At 35.4% G+C, this 23,031-nt stretch overlaps 1 protein-coding gene across 2 annotated transcripts in view; it reads left to right on the forward strand.

Annotated features, from left to right (window-relative positions):
- SLK (STE20 like kinase) overlaps nt 1-23,031 on the forward strand; it is a 42,237-nt gene that overhangs the window by 16,402 nt on the left and 2,804 nt on the right. The window contains exons 5-18 of one of the 2 annotated variants that reach the window (XM_081158245.1): nt 268-340; nt 498-692; nt 1,693-1,774; nt 2,351-2,479; nt 2,804-4,174; nt 6,597-6,727; nt 6,936-7,059; nt 9,092-9,271; nt 11,634-11,726; nt 18,193-18,322; nt 18,964-19,088; nt 19,614-19,802; nt 20,356-20,481; nt 21,360-21,473. In XM_081158245.1, coding sequence (XP_081014371.1) covers nt 268-340; nt 498-692; nt 1,693-1,774; nt 2,351-2,479; nt 2,804-4,174; nt 6,597-6,727; nt 6,936-7,059; nt 9,092-9,271; nt 11,634-11,726; nt 18,193-18,322; nt 18,964-19,088; nt 19,614-19,802; nt 20,356-20,481; nt 21,360-21,473 — 3,062 coding nt within the window. The remainder of the gene's footprint in view (nt 1-267; nt 341-497; nt 693-1,692; nt 1,775-2,350; nt 2,480-2,803; nt 4,175-6,596; nt 6,728-6,935; nt 7,060-9,091; nt 9,272-11,633; nt 11,727-18,192; nt 18,323-18,963; nt 19,089-19,613; nt 19,803-20,355; nt 20,482-21,359; nt 21,474-23,031) is intronic. The other variant, XM_081158246.1, reaches the window with a different exon arrangement.

Genomic DNA, 23,031 nt, shown 5'->3' on the forward strand with positions numbered 1-23,031 from the left:
TTCAATTCTGGAGAATTTGTGATCTGAAGATGTATAAAGATGGTGATATTAAGTATATTAATGATGGAATCTTTTCTGTGGCAATTTTTGGGATGGGTGTGGTAGAAAGAGGGTGGTCGAAGTTAGAATGGTATAGAAGTTACTTTTCTTACCCTTTAATAAGAGTGGTCTTATGAAAGATTTGATACGCTTTCCCAAACTTTGTTGACTACAGTGAACTTTGCTTAAAAACTATCGTTAACACCCTGTGTGATTATTTATTTCAAGCGGATTTTGGAGTATCAGCTAAAAACACAAGGACAATTCAAAGAAGAGATTCCTTTATTGGCACACCATATTGGTAAGTATTCATTTTTGTGGATTTACAGTGTTAGTTATGTCAGCAGTTACTATACTCATTAACTTGTCCACATAATTGGTGATACTGTCTATCTTTTATGAGTGTTGCCATCACTATTATGTTAAACATCTTAACTTTCAATTTTCTGTCTTCATAGGATGGCTCCTGAGGTAGTCATGTGTGAAACGTCGAAGGACAGACCCTATGACTACAAAGCTGATGTTTGGTCCCTGGGTATCACTTTAATAGAAATGGCTGAGATAGAACCACCTCATCATGAATTAAATCCAATGCGAGTGCTGCTAAAAATAGCAAAATCTGAGCCCCCTACATTAGCACAGCCATCAAGATGGTAAAATAAACAAGGCTTTTTATTCTTCCAACTTTCCAAGGGTATTTAAATTTGTGGTACAAAGACTATGTGAAGTAGAAAACGGATTTTTTTTTTTTTTTTTTTTTAATCCTTCCCCCAGATAATTTTACCATTGCTTTTCAGAGAGAGTGGAAGGGAGAGAGAAACATTGATGTGAGAGAGACACATCAATTGGTTGCCTCCCACATGCACCCCAACCAGGGCTAGGGATTGAGCCTGCAACCGAGGTACATGCCTCTGGCCAGAATTGAACCCAGAACCCTTCAGTCCACAGGCTGATGCTCTTACCGCTGAGCCAAACCAGCTAGGTCTAGAAAACTGATTTTTGGTATAGTTTCAAGACTTAAGGACCATTTAAACTCTTATAACTAACTTTTCCCATAATTAAAAAAAAAAAAAAAAAGATTTTAGAGAGGGAGGTGGCGGGGACGGAGAAAAACAAACATCGATGTGAGAGAGAGACATCGATCAGTTGCCTCCCGCATGTGCTGACCAGGGATCAAACCCACAACCTAGGTATGTACCCTGACTGGGAATTGAACCTGTGACCTTCAGGTGCACAAGACTAAGCTCTTACCAGCCAAGCTACACGAGCCAGGGCTTTTCCCATAAATTTGAAAATACCAGTAACTTGAGTTCTAAATGAAAAAAGTATTTTCTGTACTATGAGAAAGTGAAGCATATATTTATTTGATCTATACTTGTGGAATTTAATATAGAAGAATTTTTGTGACTTTTGGCATACTTGTGAATACATGGTTATATATCTCACTGGTTAAAACTTTTGAACCTATTTACATATATGTCTAAATTGTATTTATAAATAAATAACATAAAATCAGTATTCTCATTAACTAGTATTTTTATGTTGAATTAATACTATTGCATACATAATGAAACAAGTTTAATTTATTAGAGTTTTGTTTGATTTTAATAAGAAAGTAAAATAGAATGTCATGGTTAAAATTTTATTTTGAAGGTCTTCAAATTTTAAGGACTTTCTAAAGAAATGCTTGGAAAAAAATGTGGATTCCAGGTGGACAACATCTCAACTGCTGCAGGTAAGATGGGTAGCAGTACAAAACCTTTATTGTACTATCATAAGAGTAGTATGATAAAACAAACCATGTAATTATTTTAACATCTTTTTAAGAAGAATACAACTTCAGATCCATTCATTGTGCTCTCTTTCCACTTTTAGCAGGACTTTTAACACTTCTAACAGAACTTTAAAGCTTTTTGTTAGTCTTTCCTTGAGGCTTTATACTAGATTTATATATATTGTTACTTTTTAAGAACTCATGTTGTACAGTTAACTTGAAACTTACTTTAAATTTTAGATTATGAAATTTTCAAACATACTATGTATGCCTAGTATCCAGATATAATGTGTTGTTATTTTTGACATATTTCCTTCAGATTCTTTAAAAATGGTACCGTAGGGGTTGCAGGCAGCCTCTACTGCTGTTGAATCCCTTTTACCGTCTTCCTTTCCCAGGTGTAACATTGTTTCACGTTGTTTGTATTTTTCCTCCTTACGTATTCATGTTTTTACCACGTAATCATGCGTTTAATTACTACTTTACGAGCAAGCGTTTCAAGTGTTACTGAGCATGCTTTTTTTAATGATCAAACAGCATCCCTTTGTTACTGTGGATTCCAACAAACCAATCCGAGAGTTGATTGCAGAGGCGAAGGCGGAGGTAACAGAAGAAGTGGAAGACGGCAAAGAGGAGGATGACGACGAAGAGGCAGAGAGTTCCCTGGTTAGTGGGACGGGCTGCGCGGGCGGTTAGTGTGGGCTCAGGTACCGCACCTGCAGCTAAGGGTTGATTGACGGTAGCAGTACAAGACCTTTAATTTTAAAGGTGAAGGTTAATAGCAAGTTTACTCTTGCTTCCCATTTTTGTCATATGAAGTTAAGATATGTCAGTTCTTTATTTTTATAACTTCATCAGATTTACTGAACAAAGATATTAAATCATTATATATGAATTAGGTAATTTTTAAATATAAATAATTAAATAACTAAATAAAACGTTTTGGTCACCATCTTGTTTTAACACTAAAATGTATAAAATCTTTTTCAGCCAATACCTGCAAGTAAGCGTGCCTCCTCTGACCTTAGCATTGCCAGCTCTGAAGAAGATAAACTTTCACAAAATGCTTGCGTTTTGGAATCTGTCTCAGAAAAAACAGAACGTAATACTCCTGAAGATAAGTTTAACAGCAGAGTTCTTAACGAAAAGCCCATTACTAATGAGCCTGAAAAAGCTGTGGAGGGTACTGATGAACATATTAATGATACTCCTTTAGAAGCTATGGCTGAGCTCCACAATGGAACAGTAATAGTCAAGGAAAGTGGGAGAGAGGAGAAGAGACCCAAGCTTGAAAATCTGCCTGATACAAAAGACCAAGAAACAGTAGACATGAGTTCAGTCAGTGAAGGAAAAGAGAATAATATGACTTTAGAAACAAATATTGAACAGAATCTGAAACCTGAGGAAGAAAGGGTTCAGGAAAACCAACAGATATTTGAAAATAAGGTTATAAAATCTGAAGAAGAAATTAAAGATACTGTGATTCAAACAATGGATTTAGTTTCTCAGGAGACTGGAGAAAAAGAGGCAGATATTCAGGCAGTGGACAACGAAGTTGAGCTTACAAAGGAAGACACCCAAGAGAATTTGGGAAAAGATGAGAAAACTCAAAAAGATGTGATCAGTGATACAAGTAATGCAATAGGAGCAAATGAGGCTGTGGATGTTGCTCATAAGGCAGCTGAAAACAATGCTAAGGATGCTCAGAGCAGTGATGGGAAAGAAATGGTTGAAGCAGGCCAGAAATTAGCAAGTAAACCCACAAAGGATCCTGAGGTTGGTGGTACTGAGGAAGTTTCTATTAGAGAAATAGTTGAACCTGATGAGATAGATCAAAAATCTGTACAAGGTAAAGGTGAGAAACAGTTAATCAGCAGTTCCGAGAACATAGTGGAGACCAGTGAGGAACCCAGGACAAATGAAGTTGAAATTACTGAGTCAAGGAGCACTGAAGAAATAGAGGTCAGAAGTGCAGTGATTCATACTGACCAAGAGGCTTCAGGAACTGAAATGCAGGATGCTCATGAAGCCTCTACTCAGACAGATATAGAGCAAAAAGAGATTCCATGTGAAGTGCCAATTAAAACAGAACCTGAAGTTACTGCCGCTTCACGGCCCAGTCAACCTCAGCCTGTTCCAATACCTAGTATTAATGTCAACTCTGAAGATGCAGAAAACAAAGGGGAAATAGGTGTTTTATCAAAAACTGAAACCATGTTGCTACCAGAATCTGAGACTCAAAAGGAAAATGATACTGATTCAGGCACAGGTTCCACTGCTGATAATAGCAGCATTGACTTGAATTTATCCATCTCTAGCTTCCTAAGCAAAAGTAAGGACAGTGGATCAATATCTTTACAAGTAAGTGCACGTGGGTCCTTGTTTGGGTTTTTCTTTGTCGTTTTGGCAATTTAGAGTTTATGTGAAACTGATGTCTTGAAAATAAGACAACACTAAATCAGTGTAGTATTTATTACCCCTATAAAATTCTTAAGGCCTACAAAGCAATCAATTAAAAAGAACCAAGGAGAGAGGTTTTGGGTGAGACCTTTAAGTTTTTTGGTAGTACCTACTTATTTTTGCCAACTTCACATAAACAGTTTAATATAGTTGCTTAGTGTGATTTCGGTTCTCTTATTGCACATATGTAGATACTGTTTTAGCAAGACTAAATCATGTATGAGAGAATTGAGAAAGAATAATCTTTTTAAAAGCACATTTAGGGTGTTAACAGCCCTTCATTTACCACTGGCCCACACAGATGACCACTGTTGAGTCTTCCTCAGTCATAGCCATCATTGTTGCCATGAGAACCATCGTAGGAAAACAAACAAAACCAAAAGCTAAAACCCAGAACACTTGTTCCTAAATATTAGTGTGCTGAAGAGAACAGGGGGAGCTGTGTAGAATTATGGGGTGGGGCCCAAGAATCAGTATTTATAACAAAAGATCCAGTGGAATTCTGATACAGATGAGCCATGGACTAAAGACTTTGAGTTGACAGGTGGCAGAAGAGAAGACTAAAAATCAGAAACAACTTAGGAAAACTGACCTTAGGGACAAGACTCTAAGGCATAACTGCCCCAAATTATTACATGTTTTGCCTAGATTGTCTTCAGTTATTTTGTTTCACTGACTGAAATTCTGTTAATCTGAAGTCCATTCACTGACTTAATAGGTAGTGTAACTATGTATACTAACTTTTAAGTTACACTATAAAAATATACTAATTTTTTTTAAAATGCAAATACTGAGAGAATTAAGGTCATGTTAATTATGGATATTTTAGTAGGAACTGAAGAAATGAAAAGTTTGGAGGTTACGGGGAGGTAAATCTATTTTGGGGGCAAGCCCACTTTAAATTATAGAGGAAGCCTAGATAGGGTGCTTAGGGAGAGGAGCGTGAGGATACTGGAAGCCTGGAGAATAGAACAATAAGAGGTTACAAAAAGGTGACTGGAAAGCACCAAAGACAAAGTTTAAAATCTAATGCGTTTTGAATTTAGTATTTTCACATTCCACTTTTGCTCCCTCTGCTTTCTAACCTTTCCCCATATCAAAACCAAGTAATTATCTTCTCTCAATACTTATGTTTACCAAATCTATTTATAGGAGTGTTATATTTCTGTTATTTCTATTTACATTTAAAAAGCATTTGGGCCCTGCCAATGCTGCTCAGTGATTGAGCATTGACCTATGTATGATACAGGAGATTGCGGTTTGATTCCCTGTCACGGCACATGCCTGGGTTGTGGGCTCGATCCCCAGTATGGGGCTTGCAGGAGGCAGCTGATCAATGACTTTCTCATCATTGATGTTTCTCTCTCTCTCCCTCTTCCCCTCTTCCTTCCTCTCTCTGAAATCAATAAAGAGATATTTAAAAAAAAGTTACCATCACTAAAAAAAAAATAAAAAAGCATTTGCATACCAGTTGAGGAATGAAGAGTTTGGTCTTAATAAAGAATGGTAGGCAGCTCTACCTCTTGGGAACACACCTGAGTCTTTCCCTCTCTCAAGTTCCAAGGGCCGTCTTCTGCCTTTGTAACTTGTTTCCTGAGCTTATGCAGCCCCACTGGCTCACTTCTAGTACCTTTGTAACTTTCTAAATGTTTTCTTATAGTTTGAAAGAAAAAAGAATGGTAGGCAATAGCTAGCAGGCAAATGGTTCTTTTGAGGTGCGGTAGAGATGCTTCCTTTCTGTAACTCTAAAATCACACATTCATCTCCAGCCCTGGGATGGAGGAGAGCTGTTGATATTGTTGCTGATGAAATAGATTTTGATTCCCAGTCCCGGCAATGTTTAAAAATTACCTGGGGAGCCTTTTCAAAATACAAATTCCCAGCTACTCTTAGCCCTATTGATTTAGAGTCTTTAAGGGATGAGCCCCAGGAACTCATTTTTATTTTGCCAGTGGTTCTAAAACTGATGAAAAGCAGAGGTATCTGAGAACCTATAAGGTGAAAAGAGGAAGAAAAAAATGTTTAATGTGTAAAAGTTATTATGTTAATTGATCCTTACTGCTGTGCCTGATTATGATTTGGTACATGCACATCATGAAAAGTGATAATTTCACTTGAAAAAATTTAGATTTCATCTGTAAAGTCATGTGAAAGCCAAATGAGGTATAAGATGATATAACTGGTTCCACAGGTGAGTCTTACTGCTTTATATTCTTTATATGTATAGTCTTCATGGCTGTTCAACTTTTTTTTAAAAGAAGAAAATGTTTTCTATCTCTAATATTGCCCATATAAAGCCTAACTAAAGTACAATCTCACTCAGGAAACAAGAAGACAAAAGAAAACATTGAAGAAAACACGCAAATTTGTTGTTGATGGTGTGGAAGTGAGTGTAACGACATCAAAGATAGTTACAGACAGTGATTCCAAAACTGAAGAATTGAGGTTTCTTAGGTGAGTGGAGAAACAACATAACTGAAGCTGGTTTTGTGACTTCTTTTTAGTCTCTGCAAAGTCTGAGAGACGAGAGAAAGAAAGACTTGGCTACTTTTGGACTGTTCTTTTATTTTAAAAATTATTTTAAAAGGTTTTTTTAAAAAAATCATTACTTCAGATGTGTAATTTTGTTATCTTACCCCGTCATTGCTTTACATTTTGTCAGACGTCAGGAACTCCGGGAATTAAGATTTCTTCAAAAAGAAGAGCAGAGAGCCCAACAGCAGCTCAATAGCAAACTGCAGCAGCAACGAGAACAAATTTTCCGGCGCTTTGAGCAAGAAATGATGGTAAAGTCTTAAGATACTTGTACCATTTTGTTAATTATGAAGTTCAGTGTTTTAAGATAAAATCAATTGGTGGTTTAGGTCTTGTTTTCTGATGCCTGGAGTTTTCTGGCTTTGTGATATGTTTTTGTCCTTTGCCTGAAAGGGCTTCCGTTCCGGTCCTATCACTGACTTGTACTGATGGGTGTCCTTATTTTTCTTTGATTAAAATTTGTCATGAAGCCCAGCCGGGCGTGGCTCAGCGGTTGAGCATCGACCTAGGATCCAGGAGATGGGGGTTCAACTCCCAGTCAGGGCACGTGCCCCGGTTGCGGGCTGCAGCCGATCAGTGACTCTCATCATTGATGTTTCGATCTCTGTCTCTCTCTCTCCCTTACTCTCTCTGAAATCAATAAAGATATATTTAAAAAAAAAAAATTGTCATGGAAACCTGGTACCATGAAGCTAGTAGATGGTTTGCAAAGTTCTTTGGTGTGCCTGTTGCTGGATAATTTTTCAGTGTTCAAGTTGACCTCTCAGATTTGGAATCCAAGATTTTAAGCCGGTCTAGAGCCGTTGTCTCTAAACCTTGCTGAGTATTAGAACTTCTTGGGGGATTTTTCAAGATACCCTTCTCTGGCTGCTATAGTTAAGCTGCCATGTCCCTATTCATAGCTGCTAGATGAATTAGTGCTGACTAGTCAAGGGTAATTGTGACTGAGTCTTTTGGTTTTTACCTTGTGTTCAAAGTTAAAAAAGGAATTAGTAATGTGATAAAACATTTTGATAACTTATGTTGAACATCTAGCTTAATGTAGGTTAGAAAAAAGATAATTTGAAATATTACATTGTTTATGCTTTAAACATAGTTCTTTTGCTCTTCTTTTAATTGTAAGTGCTAAGAATTGTGTGAAGTGTGGTATTGTTGATTATATTTGTTGGGTCATAACTGAGAATTCCTAAGAAAATAATTAACTTTTATTTTCCTCACTGAGTATTTTTATAGTACTTATATTCTATTTTCCAGAACCTTATAAAAGCTGGGTTTCTTTTTCCCCCCAAATATTTTTCAGAATGTTTTGCCTTTTAATTTGTTTAAAGAAAACACTGTTTACAAATATTTAACTCTACTTTTATCCAAAATTGCAATGTTACTCAAGTTTTATATAAAGAGCAATCTTTTGTTGAAAGTGCAGATTTATAATTCCAAAAGATTTGTTTCAATGAAATAGAAGTTTATTTTAAGAATCTTAATGAAGAAGAGTAAATCTGAAAATAGATTTACATAATTAAAATAGATTTCAGATAAGACCTTTGATTTATCAAACAACTGATTGTATAAATACTGACATTTTTCTTTCTTTAATACTTCAGAGTAACTGGATGTTCTTTTGGATTGTCTAAAAATTTTGAACATTCTACTACTTGTATAATACAAAAAAGTACAGTTGGCTCTTGAACAATGCAAGAGTTAGGGGCACTGACCTGCAGCCCTGTCCCCTCCCCAGGGCAGTCGAAAATCCATGTTTAACTTTCAACTGCTTAAAAACTTAACTACAGTTGTCCCTTGGTATCTGTGGGAGATTGGTTTCAGGACCCACCCCCATATATACCAAAAACTGTAGATGTTCAAGTCCCTTCTATAAAATGGTGTAGAACAATGCATACAGTAGGCCCTCTGCATCCATGGATTCCCAACTGTGGATCAAAAATACTGTTTTCAGTTTGTGGTTGGTTGAATCTGCCAATGTTAAACCTGGGGATATAGAGGGCCAACTCTATATTTATTGAAAAAGAAATCTGTATATAAGTGGACCTGTGCAGTTCAAACCTGTTCAGGAGTCAACTGTATTTATTTTCCATGTTAGAAGAAAAGAAATGCATGTCTTTGTAAAAAATTTAATATTTTAGTTCATGACTTGCTCAGGACTACAAAGGTTATATATATTACATTACTAAATAAAAATGCTAGTTATGTCTTCCTGACATCTTCATTATAATGAGTTAATATAAGTGATAGAAAAGTTAAATGATCTTGAGCTACATTGTTTCACAGAGCAAAAAGCGACAATATGACCAAGAAATTGAGAATCTAGAAAAACAGCAGAAACAGACTATTGAACGTCTAGAACAAGAACACACAAATCGCTTGCGAGATGAAGCCAAGCGCATTAAAGGAGAACAAGAGAGAGAGTTCTCCAAATTTCAGAGTATGTTGAAGAACCGGAAGAAGGAGGTAAGTGTAACTACTGTTTTTAATTACTAAGGCTATTTTTACTAGTTAAATAGGACTCATTTTTCATTTTTATTTTTGGTCTTCCCAACAGTCATGTAGGGTGGTGGTAAGGTCAGGTGTTGCCCCATTTTACTGCCAAGGAGACTGGAGCAGAAGAGATTTTAATGGCTTATTCACAAACTACCATTAAATGTCCAGCTAAACATTCAACCAGGTCTTCATTTTCCTTCCAAACTGTCATTTCTCGTTTATTAATGCAACATTTAAGGCCTGTTACAGAAGTATATTTTCAAGAAAACTTAGTGTTTTATTGGCAATAATAATTTATCTTAGTATTTCTTTGTAATATTTAATTCATACTTAAACTTTTTTTATTAACTTGTCTTTCTTGCACATTGTGCCAAAACAGAAGCTGAGTAACCTGAAATTCTAAATAGTATCTATAAATTAATCAAATTGTGAGATACTTTGAAGAATCACTGGTAGAAAATATCTGTAAAGTCATTCGAGTAGAATGAATTTTTTCATTTTTCCTGAAATTGTTTCATATTGTGGTAGAATCTGTTTGTGGTATGAAAGATTGCCATTGACTGAGAAAGAAGACTTATGTATTGTATCAGTGCGTCTTTTTCTCCCCAAGTTAAATAAAACTAAGAGAGCAGTTTTCAGAGGTAATTTATGATTTATTTTATACCTTTAGTGAAGGAGGAGAAATTACCTTTTTATGATTATTAAAGATCCCAGGAACAATAATTATGATCATTACTATTAGATTGGGACCAAGACATCTCAGCCAATCTAGTGAATGTATTTTTACTTTTGTATGCTCTAAATACCCAGCTTCATTGACTCTACTACTTAAATTATGCAGAAAATTGAGCATTGTATTGCTGAACTTGAGGGTCTACTTTAAAAAGGATAGGACCAAATATTAATAAATACAATGTGTTCTATGATTTCTTTAGGTAAAGATGAACAAAATGGCATATAATTTTTTTATGTGGCTACATTTCTAAAAATTACTGTTTTGTCACATTATTATATTTTACATAGAATGGCTCTGTATATCATGATGTATGACTTTTACTGAGGCTACACGTTAATTCTCTTGAAACCACAGGTAGCTTTCATTGAGAGGTTATTTTTAATATCAGATTTAATAAATCAAATTTTCAGATAAATATATGATTTGATCCTAAAGATACAGAAGTCTTTAGGTATTGTTACTGTTTTGGGTAGGAGGGTTTTAGCCAGTGAATATGTTTGAGGTAATGATAATGCATATTTTAAATAATTATATTATGTATTTTTTTCCATATCACTAAACTTCTTGCATTTGGGGAGTCTCTTCCTTTTAATGGTGATTTGGTTTCATGAGGAATTACTGATGGGAAATTTTAAATACAGTGTTAAATCAAAATCATTCTCTTTCATGGACCATCAATAAATAGCATGTGGTGATTTGGAATTGGGTTGCTTTTGGTGCTTCTACTTGTGTAAACACATGACCGTTTTTCATAGTTGGATTACAGGTCTGTTTTTAGGTGGAATACATATCTAGAATTTTGAAATGATTTAAAAGAAGGAGTTCTAAAATATACTTCATTTTATAATATGCTTTATTGGGTATAATAAATCAGCATATTAAACTGTTCTTTTATGAGTGCTTATATTACTGATTTTAAACTTGACAATTAAGCTTGGCTTAAATTGTCAGCAAAGGAGAATGTTATTCTAATCCAACACAAAATCATCAGATATATTCATTTTTATCACACTGTGTATAAAATGGTGTGTTTAATGAAAAAAGAAAATGTAGTAGTATCCATTTGTTTCTCCTTTGTGTATTCTAAGGCTTACTTTCCCTTTTGTTTTTCTTTTGGCCTCATTTAATGGATTTTATTTAAAATTATTTCTTTAGTTTTATCAAACCAATTATGAAATGTTTTGCTTTTATAAGTGGCATTAGCTTTCCTTATGCCCACTATTTCAAACAGTGTCAATAGATATGTTTATAATTTTACGAGGTCAGTGAAGCTTATTACCTTTAGTTCAGCTTCAGCATCAGTGCTGTAAGTAATCCTTTACTGACTGTCTTTGGATCTTTAAGAGGGAATTATATATATAGGGATGATTAAGCAACTAATTAACTTCTACATGGTGTAATGTCCCTTTTCTGCACTGAGATTAAGCATGTTCTGTCCTTTCATTCTTTTTCACCAAACTAACACCTATGCTAATGCTAATGCATGTTCAACTTTTTAACAGCTTTAATATTTCACTTGTAGCTTGTCTGCTCACTTAAATGCTTGCTGTGGAGAAAGTATTATTTCCCCACCTCCTGCATGCTTATACACTGTAGGTTATAAATGAAGTGGAGAGAGCACCCAAAGAGCTGAGAAAAGAGCTCATGAAACGCAGGAAAGAGGAGCTTGCACAAATCCAGCATGCTCAGGTAACAGCAGCAGCTTAATGCTACTAAAAACAGAAAGCAGCATTATTCTCACAGCTCAGTAAACCATGGGTGAAAGGGTAGTTTCTAAGTGTACTTATTATATGGTATTGACTTTTCCTCATAGAAAGGTTCCCAGAGTGTTCTTTACGTAGCACTAAATGCACACTAATGGTGACATTTAAGTTGCTAATAGGAAGTTAAGTGGAATGTTTGGAAAGCTGACTCCAGATGAAATAAACAAGTATGCTAATGTATAATCCACTGTATTATTATTTTAATCATAATGGAAGCTTACATTTTTAAGTAATAATGTCAGTGTTTGATCAAAGATATTCAGGACAGAAAAATATGGAGGGTGAGTATGAAGAGAATGCCTATTATTTCTAAAAAGTTCAAAGTTAAAATATAGTGTAATGTTAAATGGTAGATCAAACATGTATTACTGTTAAACTCAACTACAAAAGTAACTTAAGACTCAATTTTAAATATTAAGTCTTTTGTTTTTCTTTTTGACTCAGAATCTAGAGTTAAAAATAAAATAGACTGTTTTTACCCATATAAATTTGATTCTAGCTTATAAGGCTGAGCCAATTAAGATGGGTGAATTCTTTATTAAATTAGGTAAATTAGTATTTTCAGCATATTCTTGTAGAATTGTTTCATATGACTCTACAAGATTTATACTAGGAATCAACTTTCTTTTAATTAAGTTTGTACTCAGCCTGGAGGCAAAGAAAAGTGAGTTTAATTTGTAGTTACATATGTCAATGAAAAGAAGAGACATGGAATATATATTAACTGTTGTTTTATATTATCTTTTTAATGTGCTTTTGTGTAACTTAAAAAGTGGTGTCTAGACTTTTAAATTTTACATACCCATGAAAAGAAACATAAAAATAACCAAAAACATTGGAGGCCATGACAAATGGATTGCCATTAAAAAAAATTTATTTTTGCCAAGTTAGGATATTTTAAAACTGCATTTACTTGTCACCGTCATTTCAAAGGAAAGACTATTTTAACACCATGAAAAATAAGAAAAATATCTCAGAATTTAAGATTTTAATAGTGAAAAGTTTGTCTTGGCCAGTGTGGTCACTAAATAGCAAACAGCATTTACTGTGTCAAGCACTGTTCTAAATGCTTTACCTGTATAAACTCATTTAACCTTACATCATATGAGGTAGTTACTCTTATTACCTCCATCCTGCAGTGAGGGAGCTAAAGCATAGGAAGGTCGAGTGACTTTTCCAAGGTCACACATCTGGTTAATGTAGAACCAGAATTTCTGTCCAGGCAGGTTTGGTTCCACATTTCATACATTGAACCACTGTACCATGCTGCCTCTCATATTTAAGCAACGCTTTCTGTGCCAAATCTAAACTCTAACCAGCCTAGCTTAGTGGTTGTTGGCCATGTCTTGTTATTAGGTGAAAAGGAAGTCCTTGCTGGTTGTACATACATTTTTGGATAATTTGGATTTCAAACCAGATAATAATAATAATAATAATAATAATAATAATAATAATAATGTTTTTGCCTTGTAAAGGAATACAGACTGATTAAATTCCCAAAGGTAATACATCAGACTGTAGAGTTGAAGTCGAGAATTTAGTGTTGAATGAATTGGGTGATCCTACGCTTTAGTGAAACTTTGTTGGCGATTATTCATATAATTTTGAGTGCTAGCCTGTATTTTCCAACAAAAGCTAAAAGCAATAATACATTTTTTGGGGGTAAATTTAATAAAGAACTTAGTAGTCTAACAAATTCAGAAGTATTTCTCTTTAGCTACTGCTAAAACTTGGTTACAGAGTCTATTTTAAACTTTTTTGAGCATTTATAAATAATAGCCACATAGTCATGGAGCTAGAATATATTTGATCATCTGGTCCAGTGGTTTTCAAATTGTGTTTCCAGGAGCTCTTGAGTTTGGAAGAAGCACCTCGAGATTCCTTCAAAAAGTGAGGACTGTGGGGCTCTGGGGCCCTGCTTCCACTTCAACTCAAGCAGCACTACTTTTTATCTGTTTTATAAGTTTTATGTATTTTTGGTGAGTTTTTAAAAAGAAGGTTTGACTGATTTAAAAAACAGCACCAGCAAACTAGAGTTGGAAACCACTGATCTAGTTCAAATCCTTCATTTTACAGAGGAGAAGGAGGCCCCTCTGTTCCAGGCCTCAAGAAACTCAACATTTGTATTATTATTTTTCCATTTACAAAAAGTCATTCAACTATATTCTCACCTGGGAGGTGCGCTGTATTCTGATCCACAGGGTCTTGCTCAGGTCATGATTCAGTCTTTTCAGTTGTCATCTTGTGCAGTCTTCAACGCCCAATTGCAGGACGTAAGTCCCGCGTGCCTGTAGGAGGATGCCTTCTCCTGTTTTCCCTGCTGTCTCTGGCTCACATGTGCCTTTTCAGTGCTAGCTTTATTCGTTAAAATCTTAGAAGATCGATAGATGATAATGTCAGTAATGACAAAACAATGGTAACTTGACCTCTATAGAACAGTGTTCTTCAGTTTTCACATTTGATCCTTACTGCCACCGCCCTAATGTAGGGATGGAGTGTATTCATTTTACAGATGAAGAAATCAAGGCACAGAAGTCAAGTGACCTGCCTGAAGTCACCAAGAGATTAATGGTAGACCTGAACTAGAATACTTCTAATACAGTGTTCTTTTCTGTCTACCTGAGCACAAATTTTAACTTTGAGATTTTCATATTTTTCAAGACATATCTTCCCAATAGTATTTTATGAGCTTTGCACATGTGAGAAATGGAATGCTGTGATCAGGTTTTCATCTTTGTGTGAAGTGACATTTTGATTGCGTATATGTAGATGTTTTGATTATGGATATGGTCAGAAAAGCCCTATTAAAAGTGGTGATTTTAGTTCCATTTAACTCTAGTTTTCACTATTCAAATTGCCCGTAATGAATAGTGAGTGGCTATCCTCTTTGTTGTAGTTTTAAATTAAGTCTGGAATTCCAGGCTGTATTCTCTCTCTCAGTTTTTATAGGAAAGCGGCTAGCTCACTTAACACTGTAATTTTTGTTTGTGATGCTTGATATACAAAACTGGAGTAGATAGAATACAGCTTGATTTCAACCCCTTCGTTTCCCCTCTCCTGAAATTAGACTTTTTTTTTTTTATTGGCAGCTGTTGGACTCTATAGTTTTCTAAAAGAGTAAACAAAAAAAATATTTTTTTTAACGAGAGGGAGAAATTATGAATTACGATCACTTTTCTGATCATTACCATTTTTAGTTTTTCTTTTGCATTAAAATGATCAAATTCTGTACAAATAGCCCAATATATCATAACCCTTTCTTACAGTTTTCTAGAACCCAAAGTTGTATTTTTCATGTTCATAGCTATCTTAATATGATAAAGTTACTTATCAAAATTCAAACTTGTACATTTAAAGGGCACTCATTTTACAATTCATGTGTCCATTTAAAAATTATTTATTACTCCTAGTAATCAGACTCGTTTCTTAATATTTTATAGGATGAATATAATTTGTACAGTCTTTTTGAAATGTAACATCACTTTTCATATAGAGCCTAAGAGTAATTTCTAATTAAAAAATCCCATTGTGACGATATTATATTTGGCTTTTGAAGGAAATTTAATGAAAATGCAATAATATTAAAATTTCATTTCTTTTGAGGTAATAAAATATATTAGTATGTAAGGGATCTTTCAGGTAATTTTTAGCTTTACTGTAAAAAATTATTTGTGCATTATCCTTGACTATGGAATCGTCCAGACTCGGCTTAATTATTCAAGTCTGTAGCTCTATAAGGCAGCTGGTGTTTTTCCTAGCTCTGGTTGTTAGCAAGCACTTCCATATGTTGCCTACTTTGACTCTTACCTGGCGATTTGTATTTTGCCTTCTGGAGCAGAGCAGTGCAGCTCTGTCTGCTTTTATACAGTCTTAGCTCTTCTTTTCCTTCACTTGTTGTGAGCTGCTTTGCAGCATGCTTCTGTAGCTCCCTCGGGCATTCATTGTATAGGATGGTTTCTGGACCCTTTATTCCCAGTGTTGAGTTTTCTGTGGTATACTTTTGAACTTTTAAAAGTGCAATATTAAGAGAAGGGACCCACTATTGCTTAATAAAGGTTTTCTTTTAATTTAATTATTATATTATTTATCTAGACATAAATATGTTATAGTAATGTGACCAAAAATTGCGCTGACAAGAAATTATATTTCCGTGGCACTGGTTTGTATATACTTTTAAATTTTCACATAAATATGTATTCGTCCTATCTTGTACTTTTGCAATAGAGTTCTTTGAGCCTAAATGTGATATTTGTATTTATGCTGGCTAATTTAGACTCATTGTTTCTGTACACAACACACATTTTATTATTATTATTTTTTAAATATATCTTTATTGATTTAAAAGAGAGGAAGGGAGAGGGAGAGAGAGAAACATCAGTGATCCGCTGCCTCCAGCATGCCCTCAACTGGGTATCGAGCCCGCATCCCGGGCATGTGCCCTGACGGAATCAAACTGAGATCTCCTGGATCCTAGGTTGATGCTCAACTGTTGAGCCACACTGGCCGGGCCATATATATATATATTTATCCTCACCTGAGGATATATTTTCTTGTTGATTTTTAGAGAGGAAAGAAGAGACAAAGAGAGAAAAAGAGGAGAGAGAGAAAAAAGAGGAGAAAGAGAGGAACATCAATGTTAAACATCAATTGGTTGCCTCCACTATGTGCCCTGACCAGGGATTGAACCCGAAACCTTTTGGTGTATGGGGTGATACTGCAACCAACTGAGCCACCTGCCCAGGGCCATGCATTTTTTTTTTTTTAAAGTTCTTTATGCAAACCAATGGCAAAAATGTTCAACAAAAGAGAACTCTGTGATATGTCTGCAGGTTAATGTAAGTTTATTTAACAAGTTTGCATGTAGAAATTTTATAATGAAATTAGAAAAACAGTTTTTATTACAAGTGATATTTATTTTAGGACAAAGAGAAATTTGAACAACTTTCTTTGTTGTAGCTGCTTAAAAGACAGAGAGATTTTTGCATCTCTTTAAAACTCAAAAGGCCTTATTCTATGTAGTTTAAATGTTTGTTTATTTTTTGCTGTGATAAAGTTATATAGGTGTCTGTAGTCAAGTTGGCAATTGTATTTTATAGAGGCAATTCATTAGTATTTTTTGTACTGTATATTTACATTTATGCTAAAATACAAATTAGGATGCAGATGAGACAGCAGCATTCCTGACTTGGAGTTAATTTAACAGGGTGTCATGGATGCTAAGACCCGATTCTTACCTCCAGAGACAGTAGTAAGGCAGGCGTCTCGAGGAGCACTGCTAGACTTGTTCTTTGTGCATTGAAGGCCAGGCGGGTTGTGATCTAGATCTGTGAGACTCTGTTTAAGGCCTAAAATATAGTTCCAAAAAGGATCTTGGGGTTTTATCTTCTCTAGGATGTACAAGAGGAGGGATTATAGGTGAAGTGGAGCTTTGACACTAAATTTTAAAACTCACACTCAAATTAATCAGAATATCCTTTGAGCTAATTGCACACTGCTGTAAACTGCCAAGAGACGGATGGAGATCCAAACATTTACTGGCAAAATTTACATTTCTTCAATTTAGATATTGTTCCTTTTCTTCAGTAAATGTATATTCTAGCACAATGACCATAAGTCACTTTAACATTTCCTTTCTTACACAGTAACCAAAGGATATTTTTAAAGCATAAATTTGGCATTTAAGCAAGTAGTATGTACACTTAGTCAATATTTGTTAAATGAGTGAGTGAATCCCAAACATGTTAGTAATGTTCTCTGATTGTAAGGAATTTTGTTTATAGATTTATAAATGTAGCTCAGTTTCCTATTCCTAGGTCACATTTCTCTGGCAATGCACTCTTTCTTATTAAGTCCTCAAACTATTCTTTTTAGGCACAGGCTGTCGATACAGAAACTGTCTTTCTCTCTTAGTGTAGGCATGGTATTTCTTCCTGATTCTTTATTTGTTAGAAAAATGGAGAGTTTAAAATTCTGGTATCTGTTTTACTTACTTGCTCTTCATTGCCTTTCTCTCTAAAGGGCATTTCGTGCTTGTTCATGCTTATCCACACCATCGTGGGATGGATAGTCGGTTTTAAAGGATGTAAATTTATTTCCCAAAGATGTCATTGTAACAGGGCATTTAAATTATGAGTGGATAATAGACTTTTTTGTATGCTTAATAATGAGTTCAGAATAATATGTATTTTGGTACTTTTTTCTGGGCTTGAATTGACTGATTAATACATTTATATATACACTGTATAATCTTGGTATTTAAAAAATTTCACTAACTTTAGAAACTTGGTTTAGAAATCTTGATAACCATGCAGTCATATATATGCAGTCATATAGCTAAATGGATGTTTTGCTTAGTAAATACTTATTAACTGATGGTTAACTATGTCTAATAGGAACAAGAGTTTGTTCAGAAGCAACAGCAGGAATTAGATGGCTCTCTGAAAAAGATCATCCAGCAGCAGAAGGCAGAGTTAGCCAATATTGAACGAGAGTGCCTGAACAACAAGCAGCAGCTCATGAGAGGTGCGTGAAATTACACAGCACATGTGTAAATGTGGAGTAGCTCAGAGACGTTGCTCAGATGCACCTTGAAAGTTATTTGAATGCTTTCCTTTGCCAGAGTGGTAGAGGGAAAGATAAAGAAAGTTGAGGTAAATAAGAGGGGAAAAAATTATAAAATTAAGAAACACCGTGAGATACAGAAGTCCCTTATGACTGTAGGAGTGAACATAAACTTAATCCTTAAAACACATTTTTGTCCAGATGATGCTAGAAATATACCTGAATAATTTATATACTCATTATGTCTTATAATTGTTGGTATACTTAATGGCTATATGATAGAATGGGATTTTAAGCACTTAGTTCCCCTAAGAAATAGCTTACATTTCTTTTTTTAATTTCTCATGAAGGTGATGAAATGGAATTTTGGTATTGGGGGTGGGGCATTCTCTGTTACAGGACATTAGAACAGAACTGAAAGTACTAATAGATATTATCTTTACGTTGGTAATATTTCATTTATAGCTCAGAATGTCAGCATGTGTATGAGTTAATGTATATAGAACACTTTTATGTAAATTTATGTAAATATTAAAGTGAAGACCAAAGTACATTAGTAAAAAGGTCAAAGTGATATTTTGAAAACTGCTTTCTTCTTCTAGCTCGAGAAGCTGCGATTTGGGAGCTTGAAGAACGACACTTACAAGAAAAGCACCAGCTGCTCAAACAGCAACTTAAAGATCAGTATTTCATGCAAAGACATCAGTTACTTAAGCGCCATGAGAAGGTTAATGAAAGGAAAATTTATTTACTTTTTTGTTCATTTTAAAGTTTGCAGAGTGAGAATTTTATTTTTGAAACTTATATTTCTTAGAGAATGCATTTCAGATTTCTTTATTTTATCCTAAAATGTCTTTGATGAAGTTTGGAGTAATTAATTATATGTTGAGCATGATTGCAAACTTTTCTACAAACTCCATGGAAGGTAACTAATTATAATGCCTAATGACCTTGATAATCTTCATCTTGTTCTCAAAGGTAGCTATTGTGGCTCTATTTATGGTTCAGGTATCTCAAAAATGTGGACTCCCTGTACTTAGTAAAAGGGAGCATCAACATAAGACTCTTATTACTAATAGTTTTGTTTTTCTTATAAATTATTTTTTGCCTAATATTTTGCCAATTTGTATGCAGCAAGGAAGAGAGTAATTTTGGGAAACAACAACAGCAAAATGGCATGTTTGAGCATATGCGTGGGTACTGAGTATTAAATTATATCTACATCACTGGATTCTGTTTAAAACTTTCTTAGGAAACGGAACAAATGCAGCGTTACAATCAACGACTTATTGAGGAATTGAAAAACAGACAGACTCAAGAAAGAGCAAGACTACCTAAGATTCAGCGCAGTGAAGCCAAGACTCGAATGGCCATGTTTAAAAAAAGTTTGAGAATTAACTCCACAGCCACACCAGATCAGGACCGTGAAAAAATTAAACAGGTAAATAAGCAAATTACTCTATTTTAGGTTAAAAAAATTTGAATGATGTTTAGACATGTCACATAATTGTGCTGTAAACATTTAGAGTCACCTTGCATTTATTGATGTTCACTTTGACTCTGTGGGTTGGGGCTACTAGATATGTGGCATGTACCAACTTAGTCTTCCTAGGGTGGTGATGACAGAGGGCAGAGCCCTCCCTCCCATGCCCCACACCAGATCCTGGACTATACTGTTCCTAAGACTAGCCCTGGGAATGAGATGACTTGGACAACTTTTTAAGTAAAAATATATGGCCTCACTGTATTTCTATAATCACAGGTTCCACACACAGAGTAACTGAGGTCACTGAGCAGGTAGGAGGAAGAAAGGTTTAGTCAGAAGTCCTCCCTTCCCATCATACAGACTCCAGCTTTGAGTCACAGCATATTATTACATGCAGCTCTAATTTATTGTACTTTAAGGTTTGGTAAATTCCTTAATTATGCCTTTGGAAGATGCAGAAATTACATTGCTTGTTAACCATATTTACTTTTACTTTTCTTATTTACAGTTTGCTGCTCAGGAAGAAAAGAGGCAGAAAAATGAGAGAATGGCTCAGCATCAAAAACATGAAAATCAAATGCGGGATCTTCAGTTGCAGTGTGAAGCCAACGTCCGAGAGCTGCATCAGCTGCAGGTTAGATACAGGAGCACGAAGACAAAACTGGTAGTAGACGGACAGCACAGGTTTTGGGGAAAGGATAGCTAACCGAAGTAAACTGCACCTTACTCATGAAAATGCTGGGATTTGTTCCTCTGTAGACCCAAATGACAATCACTTGTTTAGATTTTCTATAACTATGGTTAATATAGCATGAAGCTAAATTATAACCTCAGAAGTTGAATCTTTCAAAAGCAGTATTGAGTATTTTTAATATATTTTGCAAAGAAGATGAACAAAGTTTTCAAAGTGATGTAAGCAGTTATGTCAGATTCTGAATTTGAAATTTCATTTAGGGAGAAATAGTTCATTTTCTTCTAGGTTTATGAAAAAGGTGATAAACTAAGCCTATGAGACTTTTTCCCTAAGAAATTTAAAGGTTACTTTAGAGAGGATTATATTTGGACCTTACTTGGAATTCGCAGCACATCTAGTATATAGCCTAAAGTGTTTAAAACTTCAGAGTAGAGTATGCGTTGTGGATACTTTACGTAGTTGCCTAATTTACCAGAGCAGAAGAGTTCTGAATCCTATGTTTGGCACCAGCAGGTACAATGCATACAAGCTGCCTCCTGAAGTGTCAGTTTTATGAGCAAACCTTTGAAAGGGAAAGCAGGATCAAACTAATTCTTTCTCTTTCAGTTCTTTTCATGTGGTAATAGACCCAGCTTCTGAACTTCAAAAATGAAGCTATGACTCATTTCATAATTCTTGGCCCTTGGTTTTTAGAGGAGAATTTAAACCTCAGTAATCGCCTAGTGTTTGATGAATAATTTATTATTTTGGAAGATAATTATGTTTGTGAAAAATTGCTTTGTTGATCTGAAGTTTTTTAATCCAAACTTTATTTTCAGAATGAAAAATGCCACCTTTTGGTTGAGCATGAGACTCAGAAACTAAAGGAGTTAGATGAGGAACACAGCCAGGAATTAAAAGAATGGAGAGAGAAACTGAGACCTAGGAAAAAGGTAATTTAAAAAGTTTTAATTAAAATATGTTTGCATTCGTCCGTCCGTCCATCCATCCATCCATCCATCCATCCATCCACTCATCTTCCCAGCTGTTGGCTCTTTACCTATATATGTCAGGGACAGGAGATACAGAGGTGAGGAGACAAAGTCTCTGTCCCCCGAAGTTCAGAATCCAGTGACAAGCAATTACAGATCAGTAGGATCATTGCTCTGAGGGAGTTAAGTTCAAGACACAGGAGAGGAGCACAGTGAGCAAGCAAAGGAGGGGGAGTGCTGCAGTCTGCCTGGGGGCCTGGGAAGCTTTAGAGAGAAGACGCCTTGTGAGGCGGGTGAGGCTCGAAGGATGAGTGAGAGCTGACTGGGTGGACAGATGGATTGGGGTGGGATGAGGCAGTTGAAGTACAGAGAAGAGAATGAGTGCAGTTGATGTGCAGGAATTGTAAGCGGCTCATATCATTCGAGCATTAGGGGTGCGTGTTTCTGTGCAGTGTAGGGTGTGTAGGCATTCGAGAGGGAAAGAAGGAAGGAAGGAATGACTGCTTGTTCTAGACAGGCTAACAGGAGCCAGATTGCAAGGCCATTGGGTGCTATATAATTGGACAGTCTAATAAAATAGGAATGGCTTCCCCTCCTTTATCTAACCAGCCAGCCAGATTCCTTATTTGCTCTGGACTCCCTGAGAGCTTGGTCCAGTTGGTCAACCATTTAGTGTTTGCTATCACTATCTGATCCTCTCCCTTTGTTAACTCTCAAACTTAAACCTTTATTTTCTCTTGGGTTTCTTGCCTGCTATACATGTCAACCATTCCTTTCTTTTATTCATCCAATTAACCAATTACAAAAATATGTTTTTAGCACCTACTATGTGTTAGGGGTTTCTAGAGGAAATGAAATGACCATGTCAGTTGATAGTGTGGCTTTTTAATTTAAATTTTATTTATTGTTAAATTCTTGAATAGGTAATAGGTTCATGTGGTTCAGAATTCAAAAGGTGTGGAAGAGTAAACAGTGAGAAGTCCCTTTCTCTAGTTTCTTTTAACTCTTTGCAGTCTAGCTTTCACCTCAAACTCCCAAGTTGAACTTTAGCAGGTCACAAGTGAGTTTCTAATAACCGGATCCCATGGCATGATCTAATTTCTGATTAAAAATCTTGTTTCTTAAAATTCTCTTCTCCCCTGACTTTTGTGACATACTCTCTTCTTTGTGCTCTTTATCACCTTTGTCTTCTGGTCACCTGAAATGTAGGCATTTCCCAGTTTTACATCCTTAGCTCTTTTCTTTACCTTGATGATCTCGTAGCTAGTCATGGCTTCAGCTGTTGCATTTTTAAGGACAGTCCCAAAACTTGTGGAGAAGGGGGTGTATAGAGCACAAATTCAGATCTGGATTCAAATCTCAGTGTCGACACTGATTGATTTTGTCACTTAGCATTTCTAAGCCCAGTTCTCCTTATTGTAAAACAGGAACGCCACTGCATGTCTTAGTGGGGTTAAGACGGGTGAAAGAAGCGATGTGTGCACAGCAGCAGTCCCAGGACTTGAGCGTGGTCAGGATT

The sequence above is a fragment of the Miniopterus schreibersii genome, assembly GCF_964146895.1.
Source record: "Miniopterus schreibersii genome assembly, chromosome: 14".
Taxonomy (NCBI): domain Eukaryota; kingdom Metazoa; phylum Chordata; class Mammalia; order Chiroptera; family Miniopteridae; genus Miniopterus; species Miniopterus schreibersii.